This window comes from Malaclemys terrapin, chromosome 2, assembly GCF_027887155.1.
Source record: "Malaclemys terrapin pileata isolate rMalTer1 chromosome 2, rMalTer1.hap1, whole genome shotgun sequence".
Taxonomy (NCBI): Eukaryota; Metazoa; Chordata; order Testudines; family Emydidae; genus Malaclemys; species Malaclemys terrapin.
The window spans coordinates 195,227,545-195,254,216 of NC_071506.1; the positions used below are offsets into that span (position 1 = coordinate 195,227,545).

Sequence of the window (26,672 nt, forward strand, 5' to 3'; positions counted from 1 at the left end):
ACAACATACTAGGAGTGAAACTAGGTTATATTGGTTTCTCTCTGAAATAGGTTAAATGTATAGTACTGCTGCTAGACACAAATGGAAAGCAGAAAAAGGGAAAGACACAAAACACAGCATAAACGACAAGAGATAGTAAAAAATAGAGAAAGGAATAATAGTAGAGGGCTTTCTCCAAAACAACCAAATCCAGCATGGTTTTGGGTAATGCTTTCACAGATTAGCAAACAGGGTAAAGCACTGTATTTTTAAGCATGATTTAACACAACTTTTGCTTAACTTCTTACATTTTTCAAAGCAGATTGGTTGTCCCTTTATCTCTGCTTAATTACTGGAGAGCTTTCACAACAAGCTACTACTTTGGATACTGGATTTTGTCAGATGCACGCCTCAAAACTATCACAAAACTGTTATTCAAAGATTCTGTCATACCTTCAATGTTAATTATACAAGTTGCATCAAAACCTAGTGTATTTAAGAATTAATGCAAAAAGTTAATGTAACATTTGAATAATCAAGCACATTGAAGTCAGAAAACTCCAGTAGTTAGTTTATAATGGAACATTAATTGCTACATTGTATCATCTGAATATTTTAAAAGGTACAGAATGAAAAAAACAGCAATATATTACGTAGAAATAACCATGTGTATGTACCGAGTGAGAATTTTATAGCTGGAATCTTAAGTTTGTGAATTTCTTGATTGAAGTGCTTGAGTTCTTTGTTACATCACTCTTTCCCACCCCACCCCCTTTTATTAAAAAGGGGATTAAATACTTTAGAGGCATATCACCATTGTTAACACAGACTAGTAGCACGTCAGAAAAACAAATTTAAACTCAAGCAAAAAAATGCTAGCTTTCGCTGTTCATAACCTTTTAAAACATTTACAAGATTTTGTTTAAACCTTTATGGTTTTTCCTTTTAATTAGACATTCAAGAGAAAGCCAAGTTTGAAGTGTTGACTTTCAGCCATTTGAATTACGCAACAGCAAACATTTTAATCAGAATTTATCAGGATTTTTTCCCCCAATATTTGCAGAGTTCAAGAACAGCTGAACTGATTTTTCCCAATTCCTTAATAAAATATTCATCTTTAGGCCAAGATGCAACACCTCAGAGATCATCACAAGAAGATGTTTGAGGAAGTTATCAGTAACCGAAACAAGGGGAGCAGGTTAAAATGGAATCTACAGCTCAACCCTAGCAAATGGTATATAAGCACCATAGACTTCCACTTTAATTATCTGTTCTTTTAAAAATATTTGAAAAGGCAGATCTCTAAATTTAATCAATTGACTTTTACCATAAGTTTCCCAAGACACTATATACCCATATGATCACTCAGTAATTTGAACCACCAATGACAAGACATTCTGGTTAATTATAATTTTAGCCTAAATTCCCTCTGTGCATTAATAATCTTAAATTTGCTTAATTCTCCTTAGCTATGATAGGACAAATTTTCTCTCATGTGATATACCATTAATCATGTTTTTCCTTTAGTCCAGTTTTTAGTTCAATGTCTACATTTGCATTGCACACAGCTATATATATAAAAACTATTTAGTACTGCTATTTGAGCAAGTGCCACATGTCTTAATTTTATCCAGATATTCAAATTCTATTCCTTCAGTATTTTGAAGTCATTAGCAAATCTAAAAAAAATCAGGAATGTTGGGTAACTTTGAAATTTAGTAATTTTATTTTCTCCTTAATTAAATTTTATAACTAATGTGTCCTCAGTAGAGAACCCTTGCTCAGGGAATTATTTACCAACAGAGATTCGTCCGACCTCAGGCCTGTTTTCAGAATGCTTTGCAAAATTAACTGTTTTTCAAAAATCTAGCCCATAATAACCAAAGATAAGGAAAAAGAACAAGAAGAGAGCCACTGAACAAAGGAGAGGTAAAAACTTAAGTCCACTACAAGTAAAAATGTTTCAGAGTAGCAGCCATGTTAGTCTGTATCCGCAAAAAGAACAGGAGTACTTGAGGCACTTTAGAGACTAACAAATGTATTTGAGCATAAGCTTTCGTGGACTACAGCCCACTTCATCATATGCATGTAGTGGAAAATACAGTAGGAAGATATATATACATACACATACACATACACACACACACACACGCAGAAAACATGAAACAATGGATGTTAAAATACACACTATAAGGAGAGTGATCAGTTAAGGTGAGCTATTATCAGCAGGAGAGAAAAAGAACTGTTTGTAGTGGTAATGAAAACGGCCCATTTCCAGCCATTGACAAGGAGATGTGAGGAACTGTAGTGGGTGGGGTGGGAAATAAGCATGGGGAAATATTTTTACTTTGTGTAATGGCCGATCCACTCCCAATGTAAATCTTAAATTCTGAATTCAGAACTCACACCACAATGACAGAGGTCCTTGATATACATCAGATAGATATAAATTAGGTAAAAGAACAAGTATTCAGAATTTTTAAAAGCTCTTCCATTCCCTATCTTAAACTGAAGTTCTAAATTTTAAGTTTTTCAAGGAAAGCTTTGTTCTAAACAGAACTTTAATAACAAGTATTTTTAGAATACCCCATCCTTCAAATAGAAAAACATCTCGGCTAAAAAAAAAGTCACATTGTTTTATTTCACACATAGGCAGAGGTACTAATATGTTTGAATATTTCATACAATTAAAATGAATGGATGTTTATATTGGGAAAATTACATACAGGTGGTTGCACAAGACCTTTGGTGTTGCACTGGGTATAGACAAATTAAAGCAAATATATTAGGTTATGCGATTTGAACCTGTGGATCTCACAGTTTACAATGACCTGGATTACCTGAATGAAGTCATGGGAAGCTACCTAATCTTGTTTTACAATTCCATGCTTTGTAAAACACATCAAAATTAGTTACTAGAGAAAGTTTAAATACTCTAATACAGATATGAAAAGTTTGTTGCAATATGGTTTTGTTATATTTTATATTTTTATACTAGAGTGTTCAAAGTTCAATCTAGTTGCTACAGAAATACCTTATATCCTCATTCTTCTATTATCTTAAATATGCAATCTGTTCCTACAGAATAACTCTGTGAATATAGACAAAAGAAAAACATAGGCAACACTACCAATTATTTCAAGTAGTATCTTAATAGCTAATGTTCATTTGTCTCCCAGTCCAGCAAAGAAACACTAAAACTGATCTCATTCAGCCCAAGCACAACAGGTCTTGAAAAATCCATTCACCTACTCATTGGCAATGAGTTGAAAGTTTTCACTGACAAGTGATGGAGCTTAAACTTAAACAGTGCCTGTAGAATTCAAGGTTTTTAATGAAAAACTATATTTCTAACCCTTATGGTTGCAAAGATAAACTTCCAGATGTGAACCATAGGTAAACTGATCCAATGTCTGCGGATGCTCAGAGCCCACCTCCAAGCAGCAACAGGTTGAAAATGACAAGACACTAGTCCAGTGGTTCTCAAACTTTTGTACTGGTGACCTTTCACATAGCCTCTGAGTGCGACCCCCCATATAAATTAAAAACACTTTTTAATACATTTCACAACCCCCCATGTAATAACCTCGTGACCCCCTGAGGGGTCCTAACCCCGGTTTGAGAACCCTTGCACTAGTCAATTTCACAAGTGCAATTCAGAACTCTGTGAACAGACAAGTATCATGTCAGTTTCACTCTGCTGCTGCTTATTTAAGTTATAAGCTAGTGAAGTCCCTGGAGCTGTTGTGTCCCTGGACCTCATTAGTTTCTTCTCCATCCCCAATATTTTATATAAAGCTTCCGGCTGGGAAGTTCAGTCATCTAGCTGAAAACGTACGTAATCCTTTTTTCCAAGCCTTGAAGACAAAATACCTAAAGCACTGTAAAAGTTTATTCACCTTATCTTCATTTTCACCCTCCTTAGATACCAAAATTGCTAGAGACAGATAGCAATGTAGCATTACTGCAAGCACATTTTGTGCAGTTCTAGGCATTATCGTTAGGAAACAGACTACAAGCCAATTATCATAACACCATTACACCTAGACACTAGCCCAGAATGAAGCCTTTATACCAGCGGTTCTCAAACTGAGGGTCAGGATCCCAAAGTGGGTCACAACCCTGTTTTAATGGGGTCACCACAGCTGGCGTTAGACGTGCTAGGGCCCGAAGCCGAACCCGAACCCTCAGCCCCACCACCCAGAGCCAAAGCCCAAGGGCTTCAGCCCTGGGTGGCGGGGCTCAGGCTTTGGTTTCAGCCCTGGACAGCGGAGCTCAGGTTATAGGCCCCTCACTCAGGGCAGCAGGCCTACCTACGTTCAGGCTTCAGTTCCCCTCCTAGGGTCATGTAATATTTTTTGTTGTCAGGAAGGGGGTCACGGTGCAATGAAATTTGAGAACCACTGCTTTATATCATACAGGTCAAGATGTACATGCCCTAAGAAGCTGTTACCGTCATGAAAGCATTACACTTGCCCATGCAACTATAGCCTAAACTATGCAGCAAACCCTTCCAACTTATTTGGCAGAGCATCATTCATTTATGCAACTGACTAAGAAATGCACAATGTTAACTGATTCAAGATTCATATTATAACCTTCAATTTTATTTACATAATTCCAAAAATGCCCCACAAAATGGATATATATAAACTAGTGCATAATATTTATATTGGGGCAGATGAAAACTGCCCAGAATTTTCTGATACGCCCACAACAGGAAAACCTTCAAAAACAGTGAAACTTCTCTTTATACCTTTTCTCATAAAGCAAGTGAGACACTGAACAGACTCCCAGAGATTTGTGAGGTGGGATGGACTGGTAACTGATGTACCTCTTCAAGGTGTACTCTCAAAAGCAACAAGGCACTGGAATGGATGGATAATTTCTATCTTTCAAGGCAATTTGGGTGGTTAACTCCCATAGTCCCTTTTGAAAAGCCCAGCCCTAAATAATAGCTGCTTTAGAAACATCTAAATTAGACAGCTCTTAAAACCTCCCTATCAATACTGTGGCCTGTTCTGCCACTGGCTGGCCCAACTGCTCCAGCAAGCAACTTAAAAAGCCTCCTATCCCCTTGACCAAGACAGTAAAACTTTTAGACTTTGTCTACACAAGGAATATGCAATTTTAAACTGATTTAGTTACACTGGTGCAAAAGTTTATATGAACACTTATTTTGGTTTAAACCAGGCTTATTCCCATTTAGCTGATTAGGAATCAGTTTAAATTAAATTGAAATAAGCCACTCAAAGTAAAATAAGGATGCCTACACAGAGGCTTAACAAACAAAGTTTAAAATGGTTCAATTTTCTTGTATAGATAAGACCAAAACTGAAACCTCTATTCCATGTGTGAGAAAAGGCCATCCCAAGCTGGCCATCATTAATCCTTCCTGCTGTCCTCAATATGAAGGACAGATTTAAGAACAGAAGCATGGAAAATCCACTATATTCTTCGACAGCAACAGGCAAAGAAAATGATGTTCAGAGCGGCATTTTGAATGCATATAAATAGGGCAAAATAGGATTTATCAAGGCCAGAGAAGAGGCTGCAAGAGCGAAGACATGAGTAATGCAGGCCTGAATGTGAGTTTTAGTAATAATGACAAAAAGGAAAAGCCAGATATTAGAGATGCTATGCAGGGAGAAATTGAAAGATTTAGACATGCCCTATATGCGACATTTTAGAGAGGGATGAATTGAAGACAGTGTTCAAGTTACAGACCCATTTTGTGTTAAAGGCAAAGAACTCCCATTATAGAAAATTAATACTTTTGGGGAGGCTTAGTTAAACTGATGGAAAAGCAGACAAGTGCTGAGGATGACTCAAGTATACCCCAGAACTATGCATACCCAAGAACTATGGCCCTTTATCATCAGAGCATCTGAGCACTGTGCAAGCATTAATGAATTTATCTTCACGTCCACTTCAGGCAGTATCATCCCCATTTTATAGACAAGAAACAGTCAAAAAGAGTATACATGACCCAGCCAAGGTCAACTGCAGGGCATGGAATTTAACCCAGATCTTCTAAGTCCAAAGCCCTAATCAGAAGGCCATCCCTTCCTTCCTCAATGTCTCTATAAATGCAGTCTCCCACTGGCTGCCCACAACTCCTCCAGCAAGTCAGAAAGAAGACATCTGCTAGGGAAATTAGTAAATATAGAAGTATCTCTGTATAGACTAAGAGACTGGACAGAAATCACAGATGAACTGGAGAAAATGCAAAGAAATTCTGGAAAACAAGCCACCAGATTTTCAATTCAGACATTTGTATGACAAATTAGATAATTTTTTAATTTAAGGGACAGAAACTCTCATGCTTCAAACCAAAAGCCTACTTTGTTTTGTAATGGTCCACTACACAGTTTCATGCACCTTCCTATAAAGCATTTCTTACTGGCAGCTATGTAAAGAAAAATAAACTGGACTAGATGAACTACTAATTGTATCAGATATGGCAATTCCTTAGTTGAAACCCCATGGCATATTACTGCACTTCATGACTGGAATACTGCCAAAGAATTCCACTCAGTGCACACATCAGGTCATAATTCAGCAATTCTGAATTCAATCAATATTTCCTGAATTCAATCAATATTTCCTAAATCCAACTGTTTCCTAAATCATGATAATTTAAAAAAAAAAAAAAAGTTTCTTTAACCAATAACACCCTTAAATGACAAATAGTTTTCATCCTAATGATTGTCCTTGTTCAGATTATGAATATTTTTTCCTGTTTTGAAACATTCTGAAGTTTACTAAGATGTTTCACAACTGCAACTTCGAATACATCTTATTTTTAAAAACCATCTTTGTTTTATTCCCCCAACATAATACGGGATACAAATTGAGTTACTCAACCACTTCAATGTTTAGTGCCCATCCAGAAAGTGAAAGCCTCAGTAGAATGCCAGGATGGCTCAGAGAACATGCACCATTTTCAATGAGCGCTGGCCAAAGTGTTAACTGATACAGAACCATCGGAGGGAGCATGAAATTGTTTTTCATGGAGCCTACAGAATTCTTGTCAATGGAGTGGTAAAACTTAAAAATACAAATATTTTTAGAACCTGAATAACTTTACACATCAGTTTGTAACAACTTTAAAATAAATCAAGTATTGGCCCAAGACCATCACAAGATTTTTTTATTACAAATATAGTTCTTCTTTTGGAAATATGCACAGGCCAAACACAGCCCTCTCAAAAATCCAGTTAATAATAAATATCTTTGCAGTACAAATACAAAAGGTAGATAACTCTACCTGACAATACTCAGCCATTATTGAAGCCATTTTTTTCTGCATATACAAAAAACAGAACTTAGCCATCAGGTTAGCATATACATTAATCAGAGAAAGACCCTGACCCTGCCAAAACACACACACTTAACTTTTTGCACTACAAGTGCTCACTGATATCAATGGAACTACTTGCAGTGCATGAAGTTTAAACACAGTGGTAAATCTTTGCAGGATAAGGACCTAAACATAATTTTTAAAAAATTAAGTACTTAGTGAAACATGCATAATTCCTTTGCAGCATTTAAATTTTGCCTTTTTCTACAAAAACAAATAGTTTGGACTAATAATTTACACAATTACAAACACTAAATGCCCCATATTTTATTCAATTTAATTTTTAACTAACTCAGTGCTAAAAGATTAACTAAGCTATAAAAGAACTTAACATTTATCTATCTCTGGGGTTAAACAGGAACAGGATGATTATGAGGGAAATCTGCTGATTATAACATTTAACAGACATAGTGCCCCAAAGGTCTTCCCCATCCCCCACTGAGGATATTTCCCACTTCAGATAATATTATAATAGGAAGTTTATAACCACTCCCCCACACAGGGGAGATTTTATCTTTACAATCTCTTTTCTACAAGAGAAAAAGGAGATGATGTGACAGGTCCACTTTGTTGCATTAGGGTCTCTTCCCTGCTCCAGGGACAAGGCAGGAGCATGATTTTAGTATATCACAGTCTCTCCCCATCCTTCTCCCCAATGGGATGGGACAACAGAAAACCCCGTTTCCCCCCTAAATTAGATATAAATCTCCCCGTTTCCCCACCCAAGTTATTCGGGACAGAGCCTCCCCGTGGACATAACCCCCTCCCGCCCCCAACACTCTTCTCCGTAGACATACACACAGTATCATATCTCCAACACCAACTCACCTGACAGTGGGGCTGTAGGGGCTCCGAGAGCGGCGCCAGCTGCTGCTGTAGGGACTGGGCGACACATCCCCGCCGCGTTCGTACGAGCTGTGCCGGCTGTAGCTAGGGGATCGGCGGCGGCTGTATGGGCTGAGGGGGGAGCGCCCGCCGATGGGGCTGGGCGATTTGCGGCTCCTCTGGCTCTGGGAGGCCCTGTGCGACGGGGGGCTGTCGTCCCGGCCGGGGCTGGGGGACGATCGCTGCCGCCTGTAGGCCCTAGGCTCTGCCTTATCCTCCCGATAAGCCTTCGGCGGGTCCTTGTAGGCCGAGGGCGGCTCTTTGGCCGCTTTAGTCCGGCTCTTGTGCGCTTTGCCCTCCCGCTCCTTCCTGCCACTGCCGGGGGAGGCGGCCGGGCCCTTCCTGCGGGCGTCGCTGCCGCCGCCACTGCTGCTCTTGGGGCCCTCCCGGTCCTGGCCCCCGGTCTGATTGTGGCGGCTGCGGGACTTGGAGGAGGAAGAGGAGGCCTCGGCTCCCCCCCTGGCCACCGCCGTCCCCTCCTGCTGCTTCTCCTCCCCCCGCCTGCGGTGCTCCCGGTGCCGCTCTCTGGAGCGACCGCTGCTGCCGCGATGTTCCCGGCGCGGCCGGCTGCTCCGCTCCGACTCCCCCCGGGGGCGCTGGCTCCCCCCGCCGGAGGAGGAGGCCGGGCTTCCCCCGCCGCTCCCCGCCCCGCCTGGTCCGGCCGCTCCGCTTCCCACCAGCCCCTCGGACTGGGAGCTCACGTCGTCGTACTCCTCCACCAGAGTGCTCAGCCCCCCGCTACCGCGCCGCTTCTCCGGCTCCTGGGCGCCGCCGCCGCCGCCCCCTGCGCCTCCCCCGCGGCCCCGACGCCGCTTGTGCCGGGACCCCGAGCGCCGCTTGCCCCGGGGCCGTTTCCGCTCCCCCCCGTCCCCGCAGCAGGAGGAGGCGCTGGTGGCCGCCAGGAACAGCAGAGACTGCGGCGGCAGCGGCGGCTGCAGGAGCGGCGGCTGCAGGAGTGGAAACAGCAGCGGGTGAGGAGCCGGCGGCGGCGGAGCGGGAGGCTGCGGCTGGGCCGCGAAGCGCTTCCGTCTCCGGTGATGTAGCCGCTTCTTGTCCGCCGGCGCCTCCACCGCTGCCGAGCCGCCCCAGCCCCGGCTTCCCCCGCTCCCTCCAGCTGGCGCCGCGTCCGAGGTGCTCGGCATCGAGATCACTCAAGACCGAGGACTAGGACGCGGCCTGCGAATCCGCCGCCGCCGCCTTCAGGGCGCTGCCGGCGCCATGGAGACACCGCGCCGCGCACAGACAGACCCCGGCCCCGCAGCCCGCCTCACAGACCGCGCCGCCCGCCCGGCCGCGCCTCACATCGGGCCGCGCGACCCCCGCGCTCGGGCCGCCCGGCAGCAGCGGGGGGTGGGGCTGGGGGGGTCTCAGTCTCCAACGAGCCCGGAGGCTTTTAGGCCCGGCCTCCCACTGTCCCCGCAACACGGAAGAGTCTCACGGCGGCCTCCTCACTCCATCCCGGCCCGCGCCGCCTCCTCCTCCGGCGGCGGCTGCTGCTCGCCTCTCTCGGCCCCTCCGGCGGCGCCTGCGGGCCGCGCTGCCCCCCCCCGGCTCCTCCTTGAGTCCCAGGGTCAATGTCGCGCCGTAGGTGTCCCAGCTACGCGCACTCCCGGCGGCTCGATCCCGGCGCCTCGGTCACTCGCAGCCGGGCAGCGATCGAGAGGCCTCCGCGCTGTGCGACTGACACACACACACAGGGGACACGGCGCACACTGCGCACGCGCGTACAGCGGGGGGGGGGGATAGGCGCTCACTAGCGCGAGCTTTCTCCCCGCTGCCGGCCGGGAGAGTATCGACACCACGCGAGAGACTCCCCTAAACGTCACGACCGGAAGGTTTCATGCGTGAGTTCCGGCCGGGTCTACAGCCCAATCCGCTTCTCCGCCCACAGCGAGGGGACGACGGCCGCAGCTTCCGCTTTGAGAGGTGAAAGGTCATCCAAGAGTTTCCTGGTGGGGGGGCGGTATCGCTGCTGGTCCCTAGGAGGATTCGCCTTGGAGGGAAAGTGATTCCCCCTCCCCTCCCCGTAGTTCTTGTGGTAGGCCCGGGCCTGTGGCGCCCCTCCCGGGCTGCAGGCGGCGGTGACGGCGCTGGTTACCGGGCGAGGGCGCCGTGTTGTCCACCCCACGTGTTGAACGGCAGCAGTGGGTGGTTCGGGGTAACGCAACGCGGGTCGCTGGCCGCGGGTCACGTTCTCGAGCCCCGAGCCTCGTGCGCACTCAGGCTGTGAGGCCAACAGTCCGGGAATAGCCAGCGCTGTAATCACTGCCCCGGGCCCGCTGGCTGCATTTACACACGGACCTCTTCCTACACATCTCTCTACTCACTGGGGTAAACTGCGGGGGGAGAAATCCTGCACCAGCTGAGTTGTTTTTTCGCTCAGTGGGACAGGGGACATGATTTCTCATTATCATGATCCGGGAGATGACCCCACCTAACAGAGACATTACATTTTCTGTATTAAAAATGTCTGCACTTAAATTTTAAATATAAACACAAGCTCCTTAGGTTTTTCCAGCTCTGGTGATTATCATGATTCTTGCAAGTATTTGGGGAATTGTTTCATTCGCCAATTGTTCAGGTCCTGTGGTATCTTAGCGTTCTTTAGAGTAGATTTGTTTAACTTCTGTGTTGGGGGGGATGAAAATTTAAGTCCTAAAGGCATGAAAACAAAAAAAACAAGTAGAATTAGGCATTATTTTTAAAACTCTTATGATTTTAAACCAGTCTTAAATCTGGGGACTGCCTCATGATTTTGGAATAGTTGGGCATGGCAATCTTGACTTCTAAAATATATATTGATGGTGCTAGAGTTTCGTTGGAAATCAAGGCTGTGGTGGTATATACATGCAAGTAACAAAGCTTAAAATACATGTTTGGTGGAAGATATAGGTCAAGCATTTCCCTTCAGCTCTTAGTAGCTGGCAGCCTTTAGTGTCCTAGCAGTTTTATGTATGCAGTGTTTTTGTAGCAGTGTTTGTCCCAAGATATTAGAGAGACAAGGTGGGTGAGGTAATAAATATATTTTATTGGACCAACTTCTGATGGTGAGAGAGACAAGGTTTTGAGCATACACCAAGCTCTTTTTCAGTTCTAAGAAAGATACTCTCATTTGACTGTCACTGCTAAATACAAAGGTGGGACAAATTGTTAAGCTTAATAAGGAGATAGTACACATGGAATAGACCATTCAAGGCGAAGTGGGCAGTTAATACCTATGCAGTCATAGGACAAAGGAGGTTTAATGGGTTACAGTGTATTGAGCATAATCCACTAGAGACTTTTACAGTGGTGCAGCTGCATCAGTCCAGCTGTGCTATTGTAAGCTCTTGAATATAGCCACTCTAAACGGATGGGAGAGAGCTCTTCTGTCAAGTTAACTACTTTAGCCCCCATGAGCAGCAGTAGCTATGGTGGCAGGAGAAACTCTCACCTGGACGTAGTGCTGTCCACACCGTCGCTTGTTTCGGTGTGTCTTATGTCTCTCAGGGGGTGATTTATTCACCCTTCTGAATGACAAGTTATGCCAACATAAGCTGTAATGTAGATGTAGCTTGAATGTTCATTCAGGAGCATGGTGATTGTCTCGTTTCACCCACATAGTTGTTATTGGGGTATGTAGTGCACTGGATGAGGTACCACATGTGGTGAAAGGTGTGCTGTGGGGTATGTTCCTCACTGTAGCAGTGGAGATATGGCTTCAGGTTTTGCATCTGTTGTTCTGGCAAGGTTTGATGCCGCTTTGACTTGATGAGTCTTGGTCTGAAGGGAGCTTGCTTCTGATGATGAGCTTGGCAAGGCTGGGGGGTTGTTTGGAGGCCAGATGTGGGGATTGCAGAAACACAGTAGTGTTTTGTTTTGTTTTTTTCAGGAAGTAGTCCCTATTGAGTATGGGTTGTACTTGTTTGATGATAGCCCATATAGGTTCCAGTGTGGGGTGGACAGTGACAACTAAGGGTGCGGGAGGTAGTTTTTCCCCTGTATTGAAGCAGAGTATTTGGGGAACCCATTCTGTGAATCAGTGTGCTGCTCTGATGGAGTATCCTGGTGTAGTGAAGGCGGTTTTAAGTGTGTTAAGGTATGTCTCCTGGATTTTTTCCTCAGAGCATATTCTGTGGTATTTGAGTGCCTGGTTGCAAACAACAGATTTCTTAGTATGTCTGTGATGATTACTGAATCTGTGAAGAGAAGTGTTTAGTGATCAATGGGATTTATTAATAATTTTTTTATTTTCCCAAATACAACAAATATACCAAAATATAAGAATCATAATATACAAAGTAGATAAAGGGAGGGGAAGGGAAACAACATCTATCCTCAGGGTCCATGTTAATCATAGACCTCTAAAAGGTCAGTTTAATTGTTTTCAGGCATTCTTTTTCTGCATAATGCCAATCATTTGGTAGCTGCAAGGTCAGCTGTATCACTGAGCCAGGCATTAATATTTGGTGGGGATCAACTTTTCCATTTTTGTAGGATTTTTTTTTTAAGCAACCAAAGCTGCACATTGAAACCACACTGCCTTATTATCAGATCATCTTCATGTATCAGGAATATATCCAAGAGTGAACATTAAGTGGGAGGGCTCCAACTTAGCATAGGGTTACCATACGTCCAGATTTTCCCGGACATGTCCGGCTTTTTGGGCCTCAAATCCCCGTCCGGGAGGAAATCCCCAAAAGCCGGACATGTCGGGGAAAATAGGGAGGGAGGGGCCGGCGGTGCTCGGCCGGGGGCGCTGGGCCGGCGGTGCTCGGCTGGGGCTGGGGGTGATGAGCCGGGGGCCGGCTGGGGCTAGGAGTACTCGGCCGGGGGTGCTCCGCCGGGAGCCGGCGCCCCAGGGCTTGAGCCGAGCCAAGCCGGGCGGGAGACGTCGGGGCCCAAGCCTCTTGGCCTGGGCCGGCCAGCCGCCAGAGGGAGCCGCTCAACCGGACTAGGCCGCGCCCCAGCCCCAGACTACCTGCTGTCTCCGTTTCAGGCTCCCCACGAACATTTGATTTGCGGGAAGCAAGGGAGGGGGAGGAGCAGGGGGCGGAGCGTTCAGGTGAGGGGGCAGAGTTGGGGCAGAGACTTTGGGGAAGGGGCGGAGTTGGGGTGGGGCTGGTGGTGGGGGAAGGGGTGGGGGCGGGGCCCCGTGGAGTGTCCTCCTTTTTTTAAATTAAATTATGGTAACCCTAACTTAGCATCAAATATTAAATTGGTCTTTTGATCCACCTCATTTCAGAAATTGTTGATACGGGGCAACCCAAAACATATAAGCTAATATAACACCGAGGGAGTTAAATTTCCAACAGCAGTCAGCATTTATTTGCCCATTACCCGATGTGGGGACCAGTATTTTCGACAAAGTGTCTTTCAGTGAATAAGCCATTCTCTAACCTATAGTTGCTTTTTAAACATTAGATACAATTGTATTCCATTAGGTTGGAGATGGTTGTGTATCCAAATCTCTATTCCAAGGAAGTCTCAAATTACACTGGTCTACAATTTTTGAGAAGTCGTCTGCTTCAGAGATAAAATATCCTATTTGTTATGTATTTTGATGTGCTGAATTCAAATATGACAATTAAAACAACTGATTGGCTACTGTTTAAGATATTTAAGTTTTTACATTTTATGTCTATGTATATTGTGTAGATAGAGTTTTAATCATAAAATGTAAACCTAGGTCTTTTCGTGTGTTTATGGTTGCTTTACATGATGATATTTCACCTGTCCTGTTTATGTAACACTTTAAAAATCAGCAAAAGGGTTATATACATAAAATTTATTATGAAACAAAAGGCACAAAACTATTATGTACATAGTTTAGTCCTATTCAGTGTCTACTTGGTGCTTCTTGGCTTGTCTCTTGTATTCATTAAATGGAGTACCTCTTATCACTGTCTAGCAATAGTCTGCAAGCATTGATGGGCTCCATTTGCCCTGATAGCATTTCTCCATTGTTGCAATGTCCTGGTGAAATCGCTCGCCGTGCTCGTCGCTCACTGCTCCGCAGTTCGGTGGAAAAAAATCTAGATGAGAGTGCAAAAAATGTATCTTTAGTGACATGTTGCAACCAAGGCTTTTGTATGCCTTGAGGAGGTTTTCCACCAACAACCTGTAGTTGTCTGCCTTGTTGTTTCCGAGAAAATTTATTGCCACTAACTGGAAGGCTTTCCATGCCATCTTTTCCTTGCCACACAGTGCATGGTCAAATGCATCATCTCGAAGAAGTTCACGAATCTGAGGACCAACAAAGACACCTTCCTTTATCTGAGCTTCACTTAACCTTGGAAATTTTCCACGGAGGTACTTGAAAGCTGCTTGTGTTTTGTCTATGGCCTTGACAAAGTTCTTCATCAGACCCAGCTTGATGTGTAAGGGTGGTAAGAAAATCTTCCTTGATTCAACAAGTGGTGGATGCTGAACACTTTTCCTCCTAGGCTCCAATGACTGTCGTAGTGGCCAATCTTTCTTGATGTAGTGGGAATCTCTTGCACGACTATCCCATTCGCAGAGAAAACAACAGTACTTTGTGTATCCAATCTGCAGACCAAGCAAGAGAGCAACAACCTTCAAATCGCCACAAAACTGCCACTGTTGTTGGTCATAGTTTATGCACCTCAAAAGTTGTTTCATGTTGTCATAGGTTTCCTTCATATGGACTGCATGACCAACTGGAATTGATGGCAAAACATTGCCATTATGCAGTAAAACAGCTTTAAGACTCGTCTTCGATGAATCAATGAACAGTCTCCACTCATCTGGATCATGAACGATGTTGAGGGCTGCCATCACACCATCGATGTCGTTGCAGGCTACAAGATCACCTTCCATGAAGAAGAATGGGACAAGATCCTTTTGACGGTCACGGAACATGGAAACCCTAACATCACCTGCCAGGAGATTCCACTGCTGTAGTCTGGAGCCCAACAGCTCTGCCTTACTCTTGGGTAGTTCCAAATCCCTGACAAGTTCATTCAGTTCACCTTGTGTTATGAGGTGTGGTTCAGAGAAGGAGGAGGGGAGAAAATGTGGGTCCCGTGACATTGATGGTTCAGGACCAGAAGTTTCGTCCTCTTCCTCATCTGACTCAAGTGAGAATGATCTGGTGCATCAGGAACCGGCAGTCCTTCTCTGTGGGGTACTGGGCGTATAGCTGATGGAAAGTTTGGATAATGCACAGTCCACTTTTTCTTCTTTGACACACCTTTCCCAACTGGAGGCACCATGCAGAAGTAACAATGGCTGGTATGATCTGTTGGCTCTCTCCAAATCATTGGCACTGCAAAAGGCATAGATTTCCTTTTCCTGTTCAACCACTGGAAATAACATGATGCAATTCATATCATGTATGATGCAATACCAGTTTCAGATTGCATCATTCATTGTTTTGCCTAAAAAGCAAGTACTGTCCAAACCCAGTCATAGATTTATTCATAGATCCAGTCAAAGATGTATTTTAGTCATTTCTGGTTTAAATTGAGATCCCTTCCCTTTATAACTCACTTATCCTCCGCCATTCCCAAGTCAAGGGTCGTATATACTGACCCAATAGCATAACTTGAAAACTAGAGCCAATCAACAATTTTAAGCATAATTTTCGTTCTCAGTGACCCAGAATTAGAAAAGTTTGACTACATTTATTTCAGAAGCATTTTGGCTGTAGAGCAGTGTTATCAATCTTTGGCAGATTTTTTTGGGGACAGAATAAAAAAGCTGAATAAATCCATGAAGTTTTCCTCCAAAGTAATAAAGGTTCTGGAGTTCAATGCATCTGGTCCAACGACGTTCATATGTAAATGCTTTCCTGGAGATATTTCCATGCTCTGGTGCAGGAAAAGTCAAATTGTTGCTGAAGATCTACAAATGGTTTAAATTGTTGATTAGCTACATCACAGTCATAATTCATCAGTCCATTCAATCTCTCCACATCAAGGTTTTGTCACCACTTTTAAGGACTGGATTATTCCATAGGGCCCCCTCAATGTGGAAGAATGGATGGAAGCAGAACTCTCCACCCAAGTTTGACCAAGCTTGCTTCACAGCTGTTATTGTGGATGTTCTGGAGCCATCAAATCTATAATAATTTGATCCTACAATGCCTGAAAGGGGGAGAGGGTATATCAATTTTTGGTCAATCTCAACACACAAAATGCCTGGCTTAACAAAAAGGAGATCTAATTTTCCAAGTTGGGAAAATGAAATCCTCCCAGAGATGGGGGAGCTATAATTTGTTCAGAGCCAGTCTAAGTTTCTTACCTGTACCCCAAAAGAACATTCTGAAAATATTAGCCAATTTTTAAAAATAAATTCAAGGAATAGAAATAGGGAGACGCCTCAGGACAAACAAAATTCTGGGACAGACATTCATTAATTTTACCTCAAACTGAGAGTTAATAAAGTCCATCTCCCCACATAGTTAGCCACTTGGGCAATAATTGGTTATCCACAGGTTTCTTGTGTATAGTTGTCTGTAGGATTCAACTGTTGAAGCTGACTGTGAAGTCCTGGAAATTGATGCTGGGGTGGGAGTGTTCTAGAGGGAGTTTGATGGGTGAGGGAGATGGATGGGTGGTTGAAGTTGTGATGGATATCTATGAAGGAGTTTAGGTCATCTGTCCAGAGGGTGAAAATATGACCGATGTATTACAGGTATATCATTGGTTTCCTGGTCCATTCATCCAGAAATTCTTCCTTGAGGTGGCCCATGAAGATGCTGGCATATTGGGAAGCTATTCTAGCACCCAGGGCTGTTTACCCAAACTCTGTGAAGTGTTTGTTGTTGAATGTAAAATAGTTATAGATGAGGATTCAATAGATGAGGTTGGCAATGTGTTTGGGGCAGGTATCTGTCCGCTATCTATATTCTGGTAGATATTTGAGGCAGGCAGCGATGCCATCATAGTGAAGGATGTTGATGTATATAGTGTTCTAAGGGAGATTGTTAATGTTGTGGCATTTCTGGAAGAAGTCAGTTGTTTCCTGGAGAAAACTGGCCTTTTGTGCGGTGAGTGCTATGATCAGATACGATACCTGGGTTTCCTTGTTTGTTTATCTTGGGAAGCATGTAGAAGGACCCTGCAGTGCGTTCATGGGGAATGTGGTTGTAGAGTTTCTCTTGGCTTTGTTGGGGGGGAGGATTTGATATCCTGAAATTCTTGTGTGAATTGTAGTGCAAGGTCTTCTGAGTTCTTTAAAGTAGGTGGTGTCAGAGAGTTGGCTGTTGGCCTCATTGATGTAATCATCATGGTTGAACATTTAGTAACTTTTTCCTAATATCAGAACTGTTACATTGACAAAGAAATAGCAACATAAATGGAAGAATGATTAAGAAAACATTTTATGTGTAATAGTTTTATAACAGATGGAACTGAAAATGTTAAGCAGAAATTTTTGTTACATACAAAAACAGGCACAGCTATTGATATTAAAATACATTTACAAACCTGCTCAGAAGCAGAAAGATACAACACACAAAGGTGTTTTTGCATAAGTTTGATGCACACCACACAAATTGAAGCATCTGAAAGGTATGACTTTCATTGTAGAAGAAACCAACAATGGAAGGCTAGCAAATGTAATGAACTTAGCATTAAAATTAAAATGATTAAAATCCCATTAGAGAAGAGATGTTCAGACCAGATTTCAAACTTGATTATGGAATACAATTTCCTTGAGATCATGAGCACAGATGCTCAGAAAGATCTTCCATCCTGAATCCGAAGAGCAACCGTTCTGAGCTAACTTGCAGCTGAGTCATATATCAGGCTTAACCACTGGGCACCTTTAAAGCAAATAGTTTTTAGAACAGAGGTCCCCAAACTTTTGAAGGTTATGTCCCCTACCCCTTTGTCCATGCCCCCCTGTCTGCACCCCCTTGGAGTCAGGGCCAGAAGCAGGGCAGTGGCTCAGGAGGTGGAGGCACGGATAGGGGTAAGGGGCCAAGGCTGGGGCTGCAGCTGGGAGTGGGTCTGGGTCCAGGGACGGAGCCGTGGCGGCCTGCGGGTGGGCGCGGCTGTGTTCCTGCCCCCACACCCGGCCTGGGCCTGGGCCAGGAATGGAGCTGCAGGCTGGGGCTGGGAGCAGAGCCACAGCCTGGCCACAGTGGGGGCCAGCAGCCAGGACCCTTTCCCAGTGCGGAGCTGTGCTGAGGCCAGGGTCAGGTACAGGACCAGGAGATGGGGGTGGGGCTGGAGCAGAGCTGGGGGCGGAGTGGCCTGTCCTTTCTCCCTGTCCCTTGAGGGAGCTGGTCCTGCCCACCCCCGCCCCCCGAACATTCCTCCACACAACCCCTGGGGGGGACACACCCCACAGTTTGGGGACTTCTGTTTTAGAAGATGGCATCTAATAACTCAACTATTTTAAACTCCGGAAACAAGTGTGCTGCACTTGACTAGGTAGGATTTGATAGGATAGAATAGCAGTAAGAGGATAGAGTCAATGTGGAAATCTGAAAATTAAGTGGATAATAAACTTGTGATGCTGAAAAGTCAGCAGACAAAAGACATTTGAAAAATAGGCCCAGAATGTTGACCTATGCTTTTTTGAAGGTCCAAGGGTGTCAGTGAATCACTATACTTCAGCTGATGGGTAAATAATCATAATGAAGTAAATATCAAATGAAAAATCATAGGCGGTTATAACAATTTAGGCACTGTAAAGACTGATTTTTAATCAAAGAAATTAGTTTAGGGTGTATGTATATAATCTAATAGTGACAAGTTCTTAAACTTCACAGGATCACAACAGTTAGAGATGGAAGAGATATATTATTATTATAACTTCTTTGCAGTTGCCGCCCCAAAAAGTTTGCAGTCATTTGCAAATTACTTGTTTTTCTTTTAAGAATGGGGCGGGATCTAATGATGTGTTCAAAAAGTTGCAAGGTTACTGCAGTGAAGCGTTCTTCCTGTTGTGAACATATCAGTCCTCTGTGAGTACTGTTCTTTATAATCAGGATGTCACTGAAAGCTTGTTAAAAATGGATTTGTAGTTTAGTGTTTAATTTTCTGCAGTGACTAAAGAAAGACAGAAATAAAAAGCACACGGTCAAGTAGAACAAGATACTTGTGAAGTGTCAGGTTCAATGAGGCATTGAATTTACATTACACTATAGCATAAGAAAAAAGATAAAAAAACTTGATTTGGTAAGGATTTCTCTACCTCTGTGAAGTGGTTTCCAAAGATTGAACACATCAATGGAATAGATCACATAGAAGTTTCTTTCCTAATATTTTTCTTGCCTTTGGTATATTGTTTCCAGGGCCAGAAGGGAGAAATGCATTTTTTTTTTTTTTTTGTCAGAAGTGTCATACCAGCAAGAGTGTGAAAAAGCTGTTTAAGGAACTTGCAGCAGCACAGAAACATGGGATAAATCCCTGAAGTTCCTCTAGGAAGAATAGCGTTTTTGCAAAAATTTAGCATTAGGGTGGGATAATTTTAAATTTGTGCTACTTGCTGACAAGAGAGGGGTGAAACATTCACTTTTTCCACAGAGAGAGGGTGCAATGCTGCCATTCAAGGTAAACCTCAATTGCTGGTGCACAGCTGATTTTATTAAAATGAAAGCCAGTTATGGGCAGGTTTTGTTTTTCATTCACAGTAGAGGAAATCGGGCACCATTAGGATTATCAGTGTCTCGCTACCTTGCTATTGTTCACTTTTAAATAAACCTCACACACTGTTCTCTTGCCTGCTGCCATCCTTACTAATTCACTGGGCTCTGTTTGTTCTGTGAACCAACTCAAATAGTCCTTTATCATTGTCAAGGTTTCATAACACAATACCAAGTAAAGCCAAACATTCTCACTCACCCCCATCCCAAAGGAAGGATTCTTGTATTAGGGAGACCATTTCTTGCTGCTGTGAAGGTATGGAATACAGTAAGATACACAGCTATAGATGTGACACATCCTGTAGGAAGGAAGTGTGTTCTGCCCCCCCTTTAAAAAATTGGGAATTTATTTATTTAGTAAGCTAACAGATTTACAAATCCTTGCCCTGTAAATAACAGACACAAAACAATAACTATTACAATAGTGAGCTTTTGTTTAGAGAAGCATTACACAGTAATAAACATCAGATCTCTTTATTTTAGAGGGCATTGCATATTACAAAGTGAGCATCATTCTGTTACCCAAAGCCTGCTGTTTTCTGCTGATTTTGTTAAATTGAGTGAAATCTCTAATTACACACTTAACAAACCTAGCATGTCTGTCAAACATTAATATTCAAAAAAATTGGACAGGTATGGTGGTTTGTTTTGCAGGTGAGTGTACTTTGACTATTGAAAAAAATGGTAAACCAATATCTAAGTATTTATTTGTCCTCTATCTATTTTGCTCAATACATAATTGGTACATTAATTTTTCCACAATCTCACATTTTTCTGAACCATCTTGAGTTGCACTATTTTTCTTTTTCCAATGACAGGCTCTCAGTAGCCCTACCAGCTACTAGCAGATGAGAGATTAATTCTTCCTTTCATTGTGCGTAGCCATTTCCACCATGAAGCCCCAGGAGGATAACCAAAGAATCATTTGGTAATAACTATCCAATAATTTGTAATATTTAGTTATAGACTGTATCCTAATACCCTGGACACTTCCACTGTATATGCATAAAATCTCTTTCTCCACAATTTCTCCAACACTTTCCCATTCATATTTTAGCCTGACTGGTGTGAGGTACCACTGAAATAATATCTTACAGATATTTTCTTTTATCATGCTACAGTCTGAGATAGCTGGGCCTCTTTTTCCAGATCAAATCCCATTCCTCTCAGATAATCTGTCTGTCCAAATCCTTTTCCAGTGTGTCCTATAATTTTTTTTTTTTTTGTGGGGGGGTTGGGTTAGGAAAGTTGTCTGCATAAGTTGATAATTAAAGAAACAAAAAACAGAACTTGACCAGCTGGCATCGCTTCTATTGAAGTTCACTTTTCTGTATAAAACAACTTTCCTAGAAAGTTGAGAAAAATAATGCCTAACTTGATAGTAATGATTCATAGGAGAGTGGGCCAGTTAAAGTTAGAAAAACTTCTTCACTGAATAAATGACCAGCCCTATGCAGGCCATGTTTCTCCTAATATCTTAAACTCTCTGGTTCATGATTTGGGTTAAGATGTGAATTATTTGCAATGGGTATCACTTGTGAGGCAAAATAACTTATGTCAAGTTCTAGCCCAAACCCCTAGAGTAGCTTTTGCTAAAGGATATGTACAGACTTCTGGAGGGCATGATTTTTTATTAGTCCCTAATAGCCTAGCAATATTTATACTGCCATAATTATTTTGTTCAATAAAGCTGTGTTTTGCTGGGTAAAGTGCTCCAATCCATTACGGCTTTGAGATGGTTGGCTTGATATAACATATGGAACAGCTAGTCCATCCTGCTTAATGGGTATGTACAAAGTATCTGCACTCACTCTAGGTCTTTCCTTATTCTATATAAATTCTAACACCATCTTCTGTATTCCGACTAGAATTTTATCTGAGACAATCACAGAAAGATTTAGAAACAAGAAAGACAGCCTTGACAAAATATTTTTGACTGCGACTATTCTTCGTAACCAAGAAATTTGCATACTCTCTCCACCATGGCAGATCTCTCTTAATTTCCTGAAGTAGGAGTTTACATCTAATTTCATAGCACTCTTCTAGGTTGAGAATTGAATTCCCAGGGTATCGTATAGACTGTGCTTCCCATTTGTACCCAAATGTTTTCTAGAGGAAAGGCTTCTCAGAGTCTTGCACATTTATAGCTAGGGTTTCAGGTTTGACCTCATTTAGTTTGAATCCAAATGCTTTCCCAAAGTCCTATATTTCTTTGTATACTAATATTAAGGAAATGTTTAAGTTAGATAAAAATATTACATCATCAATATACCTTCCTGGTTTATTTAACCTCTCAAGTGCTACTAGTTTCCCTACAGAACCCAATCAAAGCAAGTCCTATGAATTCTTGATGATCATGCATTTAACATACCTCTCACAAATAAGTCAGGAATGATTTCCTGCTTTATATAAAGGTGGAAAATCTATCCCTGCATCGGCAGTGATCTTTCCTAATGGGCCAGTTAACCCCAAAAGAGGGTAAGACACTTAGGGTGATCCTAAGTGGAGCTTTTGGGTGCTAACACAAAAACAATGAAATTCTTGTGTCTTTGCCATGATCATATTTGAACTGCCAGGTCGACATAAGATTCTGTTTTAGTAACTCTACCAAATCTATCAATCTGTCCAATGTTTAGGTGATAGGAGAATGTAGGTACATTGACATGGGAGAAAACAAAATTATAAAGTTTGCAGACGACACAAAAATTAGGGAAGTGGTAAATAATGAAGACGATGGAGGCTACTGATAGAGCAATCTGAATTGCTTGATAATGGGTTCATGCAAACAATATGCATTTTAATAGGGCCAAATATAAATGTATACATTTAGGAACAAAGAATGTAGGTCATATTTACAGGACGAAGGACTCTATCCTGGGAAGCCGTGACTTTAAAAAGATTTGAGGGTCATGATAGATAATCAGCTGAACATGAGCTCCCTGTGTGAGGCTTTGGCCAAAAAAAATGTCATTTTGGGATGCATAAATAGAGGAATCTCAAGTAGGAGTAAAAAGATTTTTACTTCTGGAATTGACACTGGTGCAACCACTGCTAGAATACTGCATCCAGTTCTGGTGTCTACAATTCAAGGTGTCAGGACTGAGATCCCCACTTTGAACTTTAGGGTACAAATGTAGGGGCCTGCATAAAAACTTCTAAGCTTAATTACCAGCTTAGCTCTGGTTCGGCTGCCACCATTTTCAATGGATTCCCTCCCTGGGAAACCTTGAAAAACCTTCACCAAATCCCTGGTGAAAACAAATCCAACCCCTTGGATTTAAAACAAGGGGAAATTAACCATTCCCCTCCTTCCTCCCACCAACTCCTGGTGAATCAAGATCCAAAACCCCTTTGGATCTAAAACAAGGAAAAAATCAATCAGGTTCTTAAAAAGAAGGTTTTTAATTAAAGAAAAAGGTAAAAATCATCTCTGTAAAATCAGTATGGAAATCAACCTTACAGGGTAATCAAACTTAAAGAGCTCAGAGGACTCCCCTCTAGTCTCAGGTTCAAAGTACAGCAAACAAAGAGAAACACTCTAGTAAAAGGTACATTTACAAGTTGAGAAAACAAAGGAAAACTAACACGCCTTGCCTGGCTATTTACTTACAAGTTTGAAATAGGAGAGACTTGCTTAGAAAGATGTGGAGAACCTGGATTGATGTCTGGTCCCTCTCAGTCCCCGAGAACGAACACCGTCCCAAAACAAAGAACACAAACAAAAGCCTTCCCCCCCCCAAGATTTGAAAGTATCTTGTCCCCTTATTGGTCCTTTAGGTCAGATGCCAGCCAGGTTACCTGAGCTTCTTAACCCTTTACAGGGAAAAGGATTTTGGAGTCTCTGGCCAGGAGGGATTTATAGTACTGTACACAGGACAGCTATTACCCTTCCCTTTATAGTTATGACACGCCCCCCAAATCACAGATAGTGTTGGATGTTCGGTTCCACACTGGCTGTGATTTTTTCCTGGAGTTCTAGGAGAAAACAGAGTTAGTAAGACACATGTACCTTTAGACATACTACTGATTATATAAAAACTAACAATATGTTTCATTCCAAGAACAATTGTTAATTAGTTAACTCTGGGAAACTTTCCCGGGAGAGTGCATCAGCCACTTTGTTAGAAGCTCCCGAAATGTGTTGTATTTCAAAATCAAAATCTTGGAGAGCTAAACTCCACCGAAGAAGTTTTTTGTTATTTCCCTTGGCGGTATGAAGCCACTGTAGCGCAGCATGGTCTGTTTGTAGTTGGAAACGCCGTCCCCAAACATATGGGCGTAGCTTTTCCAGCGCATACACAATGGCATAGCATTCCTTTTCGCTGATTGACCAATGGCTTTCCCTCTCAGACAGTTTCTTACTGAGAAATACGACAGGATGGAATTCTTGATCCGGTCCTTCCTGCATTAAAACTGCTCCCACGCCTCGCTCGGACGCATCTGTGGTTACTTGGAACGGTTTGTCAAAGTCTGGGGCCCTTAGCACAGGGTCAGACATGAGTGTTGCCTTAAGCTGGTTAAAGGCCTTTTGACACTCATTAGTCCACTGAACTGCATTTGGCTGTTTCTTTCTGGTTAGGTCTGTCAGCGGGGCGGCGATTTGGCTGTAGTGGGGTACAAATCGCCTATAATATCCAGCCAAGCCTAAGAAGGATTGGACCTGTTTCTTAGACTTTGGAACCGGCCACTTTTGGATAGCATCCACTTTGGCCTGTATGGGATTTATAGTTCCTTGACCCACCTGGTGCCCCAGGTAAGTCACTCTGTTTTGGCCTATTTGACACTTTTTAGCCTTAACAGTTAGTCCTGCCTGCTGGATGCGCTCAAAAACTTTTTCCAGGTGCTCCATGTGCTCTGCCCATGAATCAGAAAAAGTGGCCACATCATCGAGGTAGGCAACTGCAGATTCTCCCAATCCCGCTAGGAGACCATCTACAAGTCTTTGGAAGGTGGCGGGTGCATTTCGCAACCCGAAAGGGAGTACATTGAATTCATACACCCCTGCCTGGGTGACGAAGGCTGACCTTTCCTTAGCGGGTTCATCTAGTGGTACTTGCCAGTACCCCTTGGTTAAGTCTAAAGTAGAGATGAATTGGGCATGTCCCAATTTCTCCAATAGCTCATCTGTGCGTGGCATTGGATAGTTGTCAGGATGAGTTACAGCATTTAGCTTACGGTAGTCCACGCAAAAGCGTATTTCCCCATCTGGTTTGGGAACTAGAACCACTGGAGATGCCCATGCACTCTTAGAGGGGCGGATTATACCCATCTGTAGCATGTCCTGGATCTCCCTTTGTATAGCAGCTTTGGCATGAGGTGACTCCCGGTAGGGTGGGGTTCTAATAGGGTGAGCATTACCTGTGTCAATGGAGTGGTATGCCCGTTCGGTCCATCCTGGAGTGGCTGAGAAAATTGGTGCAAAGCTTGTGCACAGCTCCTTGATCTGCTGTCGCTGCAGACGTCCAAGGGTCATGGAGAGGTTCACCTCTTCCACGCCACCATCCTTTTTTCCTTCGTAGTAGACACCTTCAGGCCACTCCGCGTCATCTGTTTCCTGGGCAGTAAACTGGCAAACGTTTAATTCTCTGGAATAAAAGGGCTTAAGAGAATTAACATGGTATACCTTAGGCTTTATGTTGGAGGTGGGGGAGGCTATGAGATAGTTAACAGCTCCTAGGCGCTCCTGGACCGTGAATGGTCCTTCCCACGATGCTTCCATTTTATGGGCCTGGATTGCCTTTAAGACCATGACTTGGTCTCCTACTTTGAAGGACCGTTCTCTGGAATGTTTATCATACCAGGCCTTTTGCTCTTCCTGAGCATCCTTTAGGTTTTCTTTAGCAAGGGCCAAAGAATGTCGGAGGGTGTTTTGTAGGTTGCTTACAAAGTCTAGAATGTTTGTTCCTGGAGAAGGCGTAAACCCCTCCCATTGTTGCTTCACCAACTGTAATGGCCCCTTAACCTCACGGCCATACACAAGTTCAAATGGTGAAAACCCTAAACTGGGATGTGGTACAGCCCTGTAGGCAAAAAGCAACTGCTGCAACACTAGGTCCCAATCATTGGAGTGTTCATTTACAAATTTACGTATCATGGCCCCCAAAGTTCCATTAAACCTCTCCACCAGGCCATTGGTTTCATGGTGGTAAGGGGTGGCAACCAAGTGATTCACCCCATGAGCTTCCCACAGGTTTTCCATGGTTCCTGCCAGGAAGTTAGTTCCCGAATCTGTAAGGATGTCGGAGGGCCAACCTACCCTGGCAAAAATGTCTGTTAATGCCTGGCACACACTTTTAGCCCTGGTGTTGCTTAAGGGTACTGCTTCCGGCCATCGGGTAGCAAAATCCATGAAAGTCAGTACGTACTGCTTTCCTCTGGGTGTCTTCTTTGGGAAAGGACCCAGAATATCCACAGCTACGCGCTGAAATGGGACCTCAATTATGGGTAGTGGCTGGAGAGGGGCTTTAACCTGGTCTTGGGGTTTTCCCACTCGTTGGCACACCTCACAAGACCGGACATAATTAGCAACGTCCTTGCCCATTCCCTCCCAGTGGAAGGACTTCCCCAACCGGTCCTTGGTTCTGTTCACCCCAGAATGGCCACTGGGATGATCATGGGCTAAGCTCAAGAGCTTTACCCGATACTTAGTGGGAACTACCAACTGTCTTTGAGGATGCCAGTCTTCCTGGTGCCCACCAGAAAGAGTCTCCTTGTATAAAAGTCCTTGTTCTACAACAAACCGGGATCGGTTAGAAGAGCTGAGAGGCGGTGGGGTGCTCCGCGCCGCCGCCCAAGCTTTCTGAAGGCTGTCATCTGCTTCCTGCTCGGCCTGGAACTGTTCCCTTG

The 26,672-nt window shown here is 43.4% G+C and overlaps 1 protein-coding gene across 2 annotated transcripts in view; it reads right to left on the reverse strand.

Moving 5' to 3' along the window:
- The window catches only part of CDK13 (cyclin dependent kinase 13), a 73,443-nt gene extending 63,516 nt beyond the window's left edge, over positions 1 to 9,927 (reverse strand). For both annotated transcript variants that reach the window (XM_054019201.1, XM_054019200.1), the window contains exon 1: positions 8,171 to 9,927. In XM_054019201.1, coding sequence (XP_053875176.1) covers positions 8,171 to 9,369 — 1,199 coding nt within the window. In that variant the 5' untranslated portion in view covers positions 9,370 to 9,927. The remainder of the gene's footprint in view (positions 1 to 8,170) is intronic.
- Between the last annotated feature and the right edge of the window lie 16,745 nt (positions 9,928 to 26,672).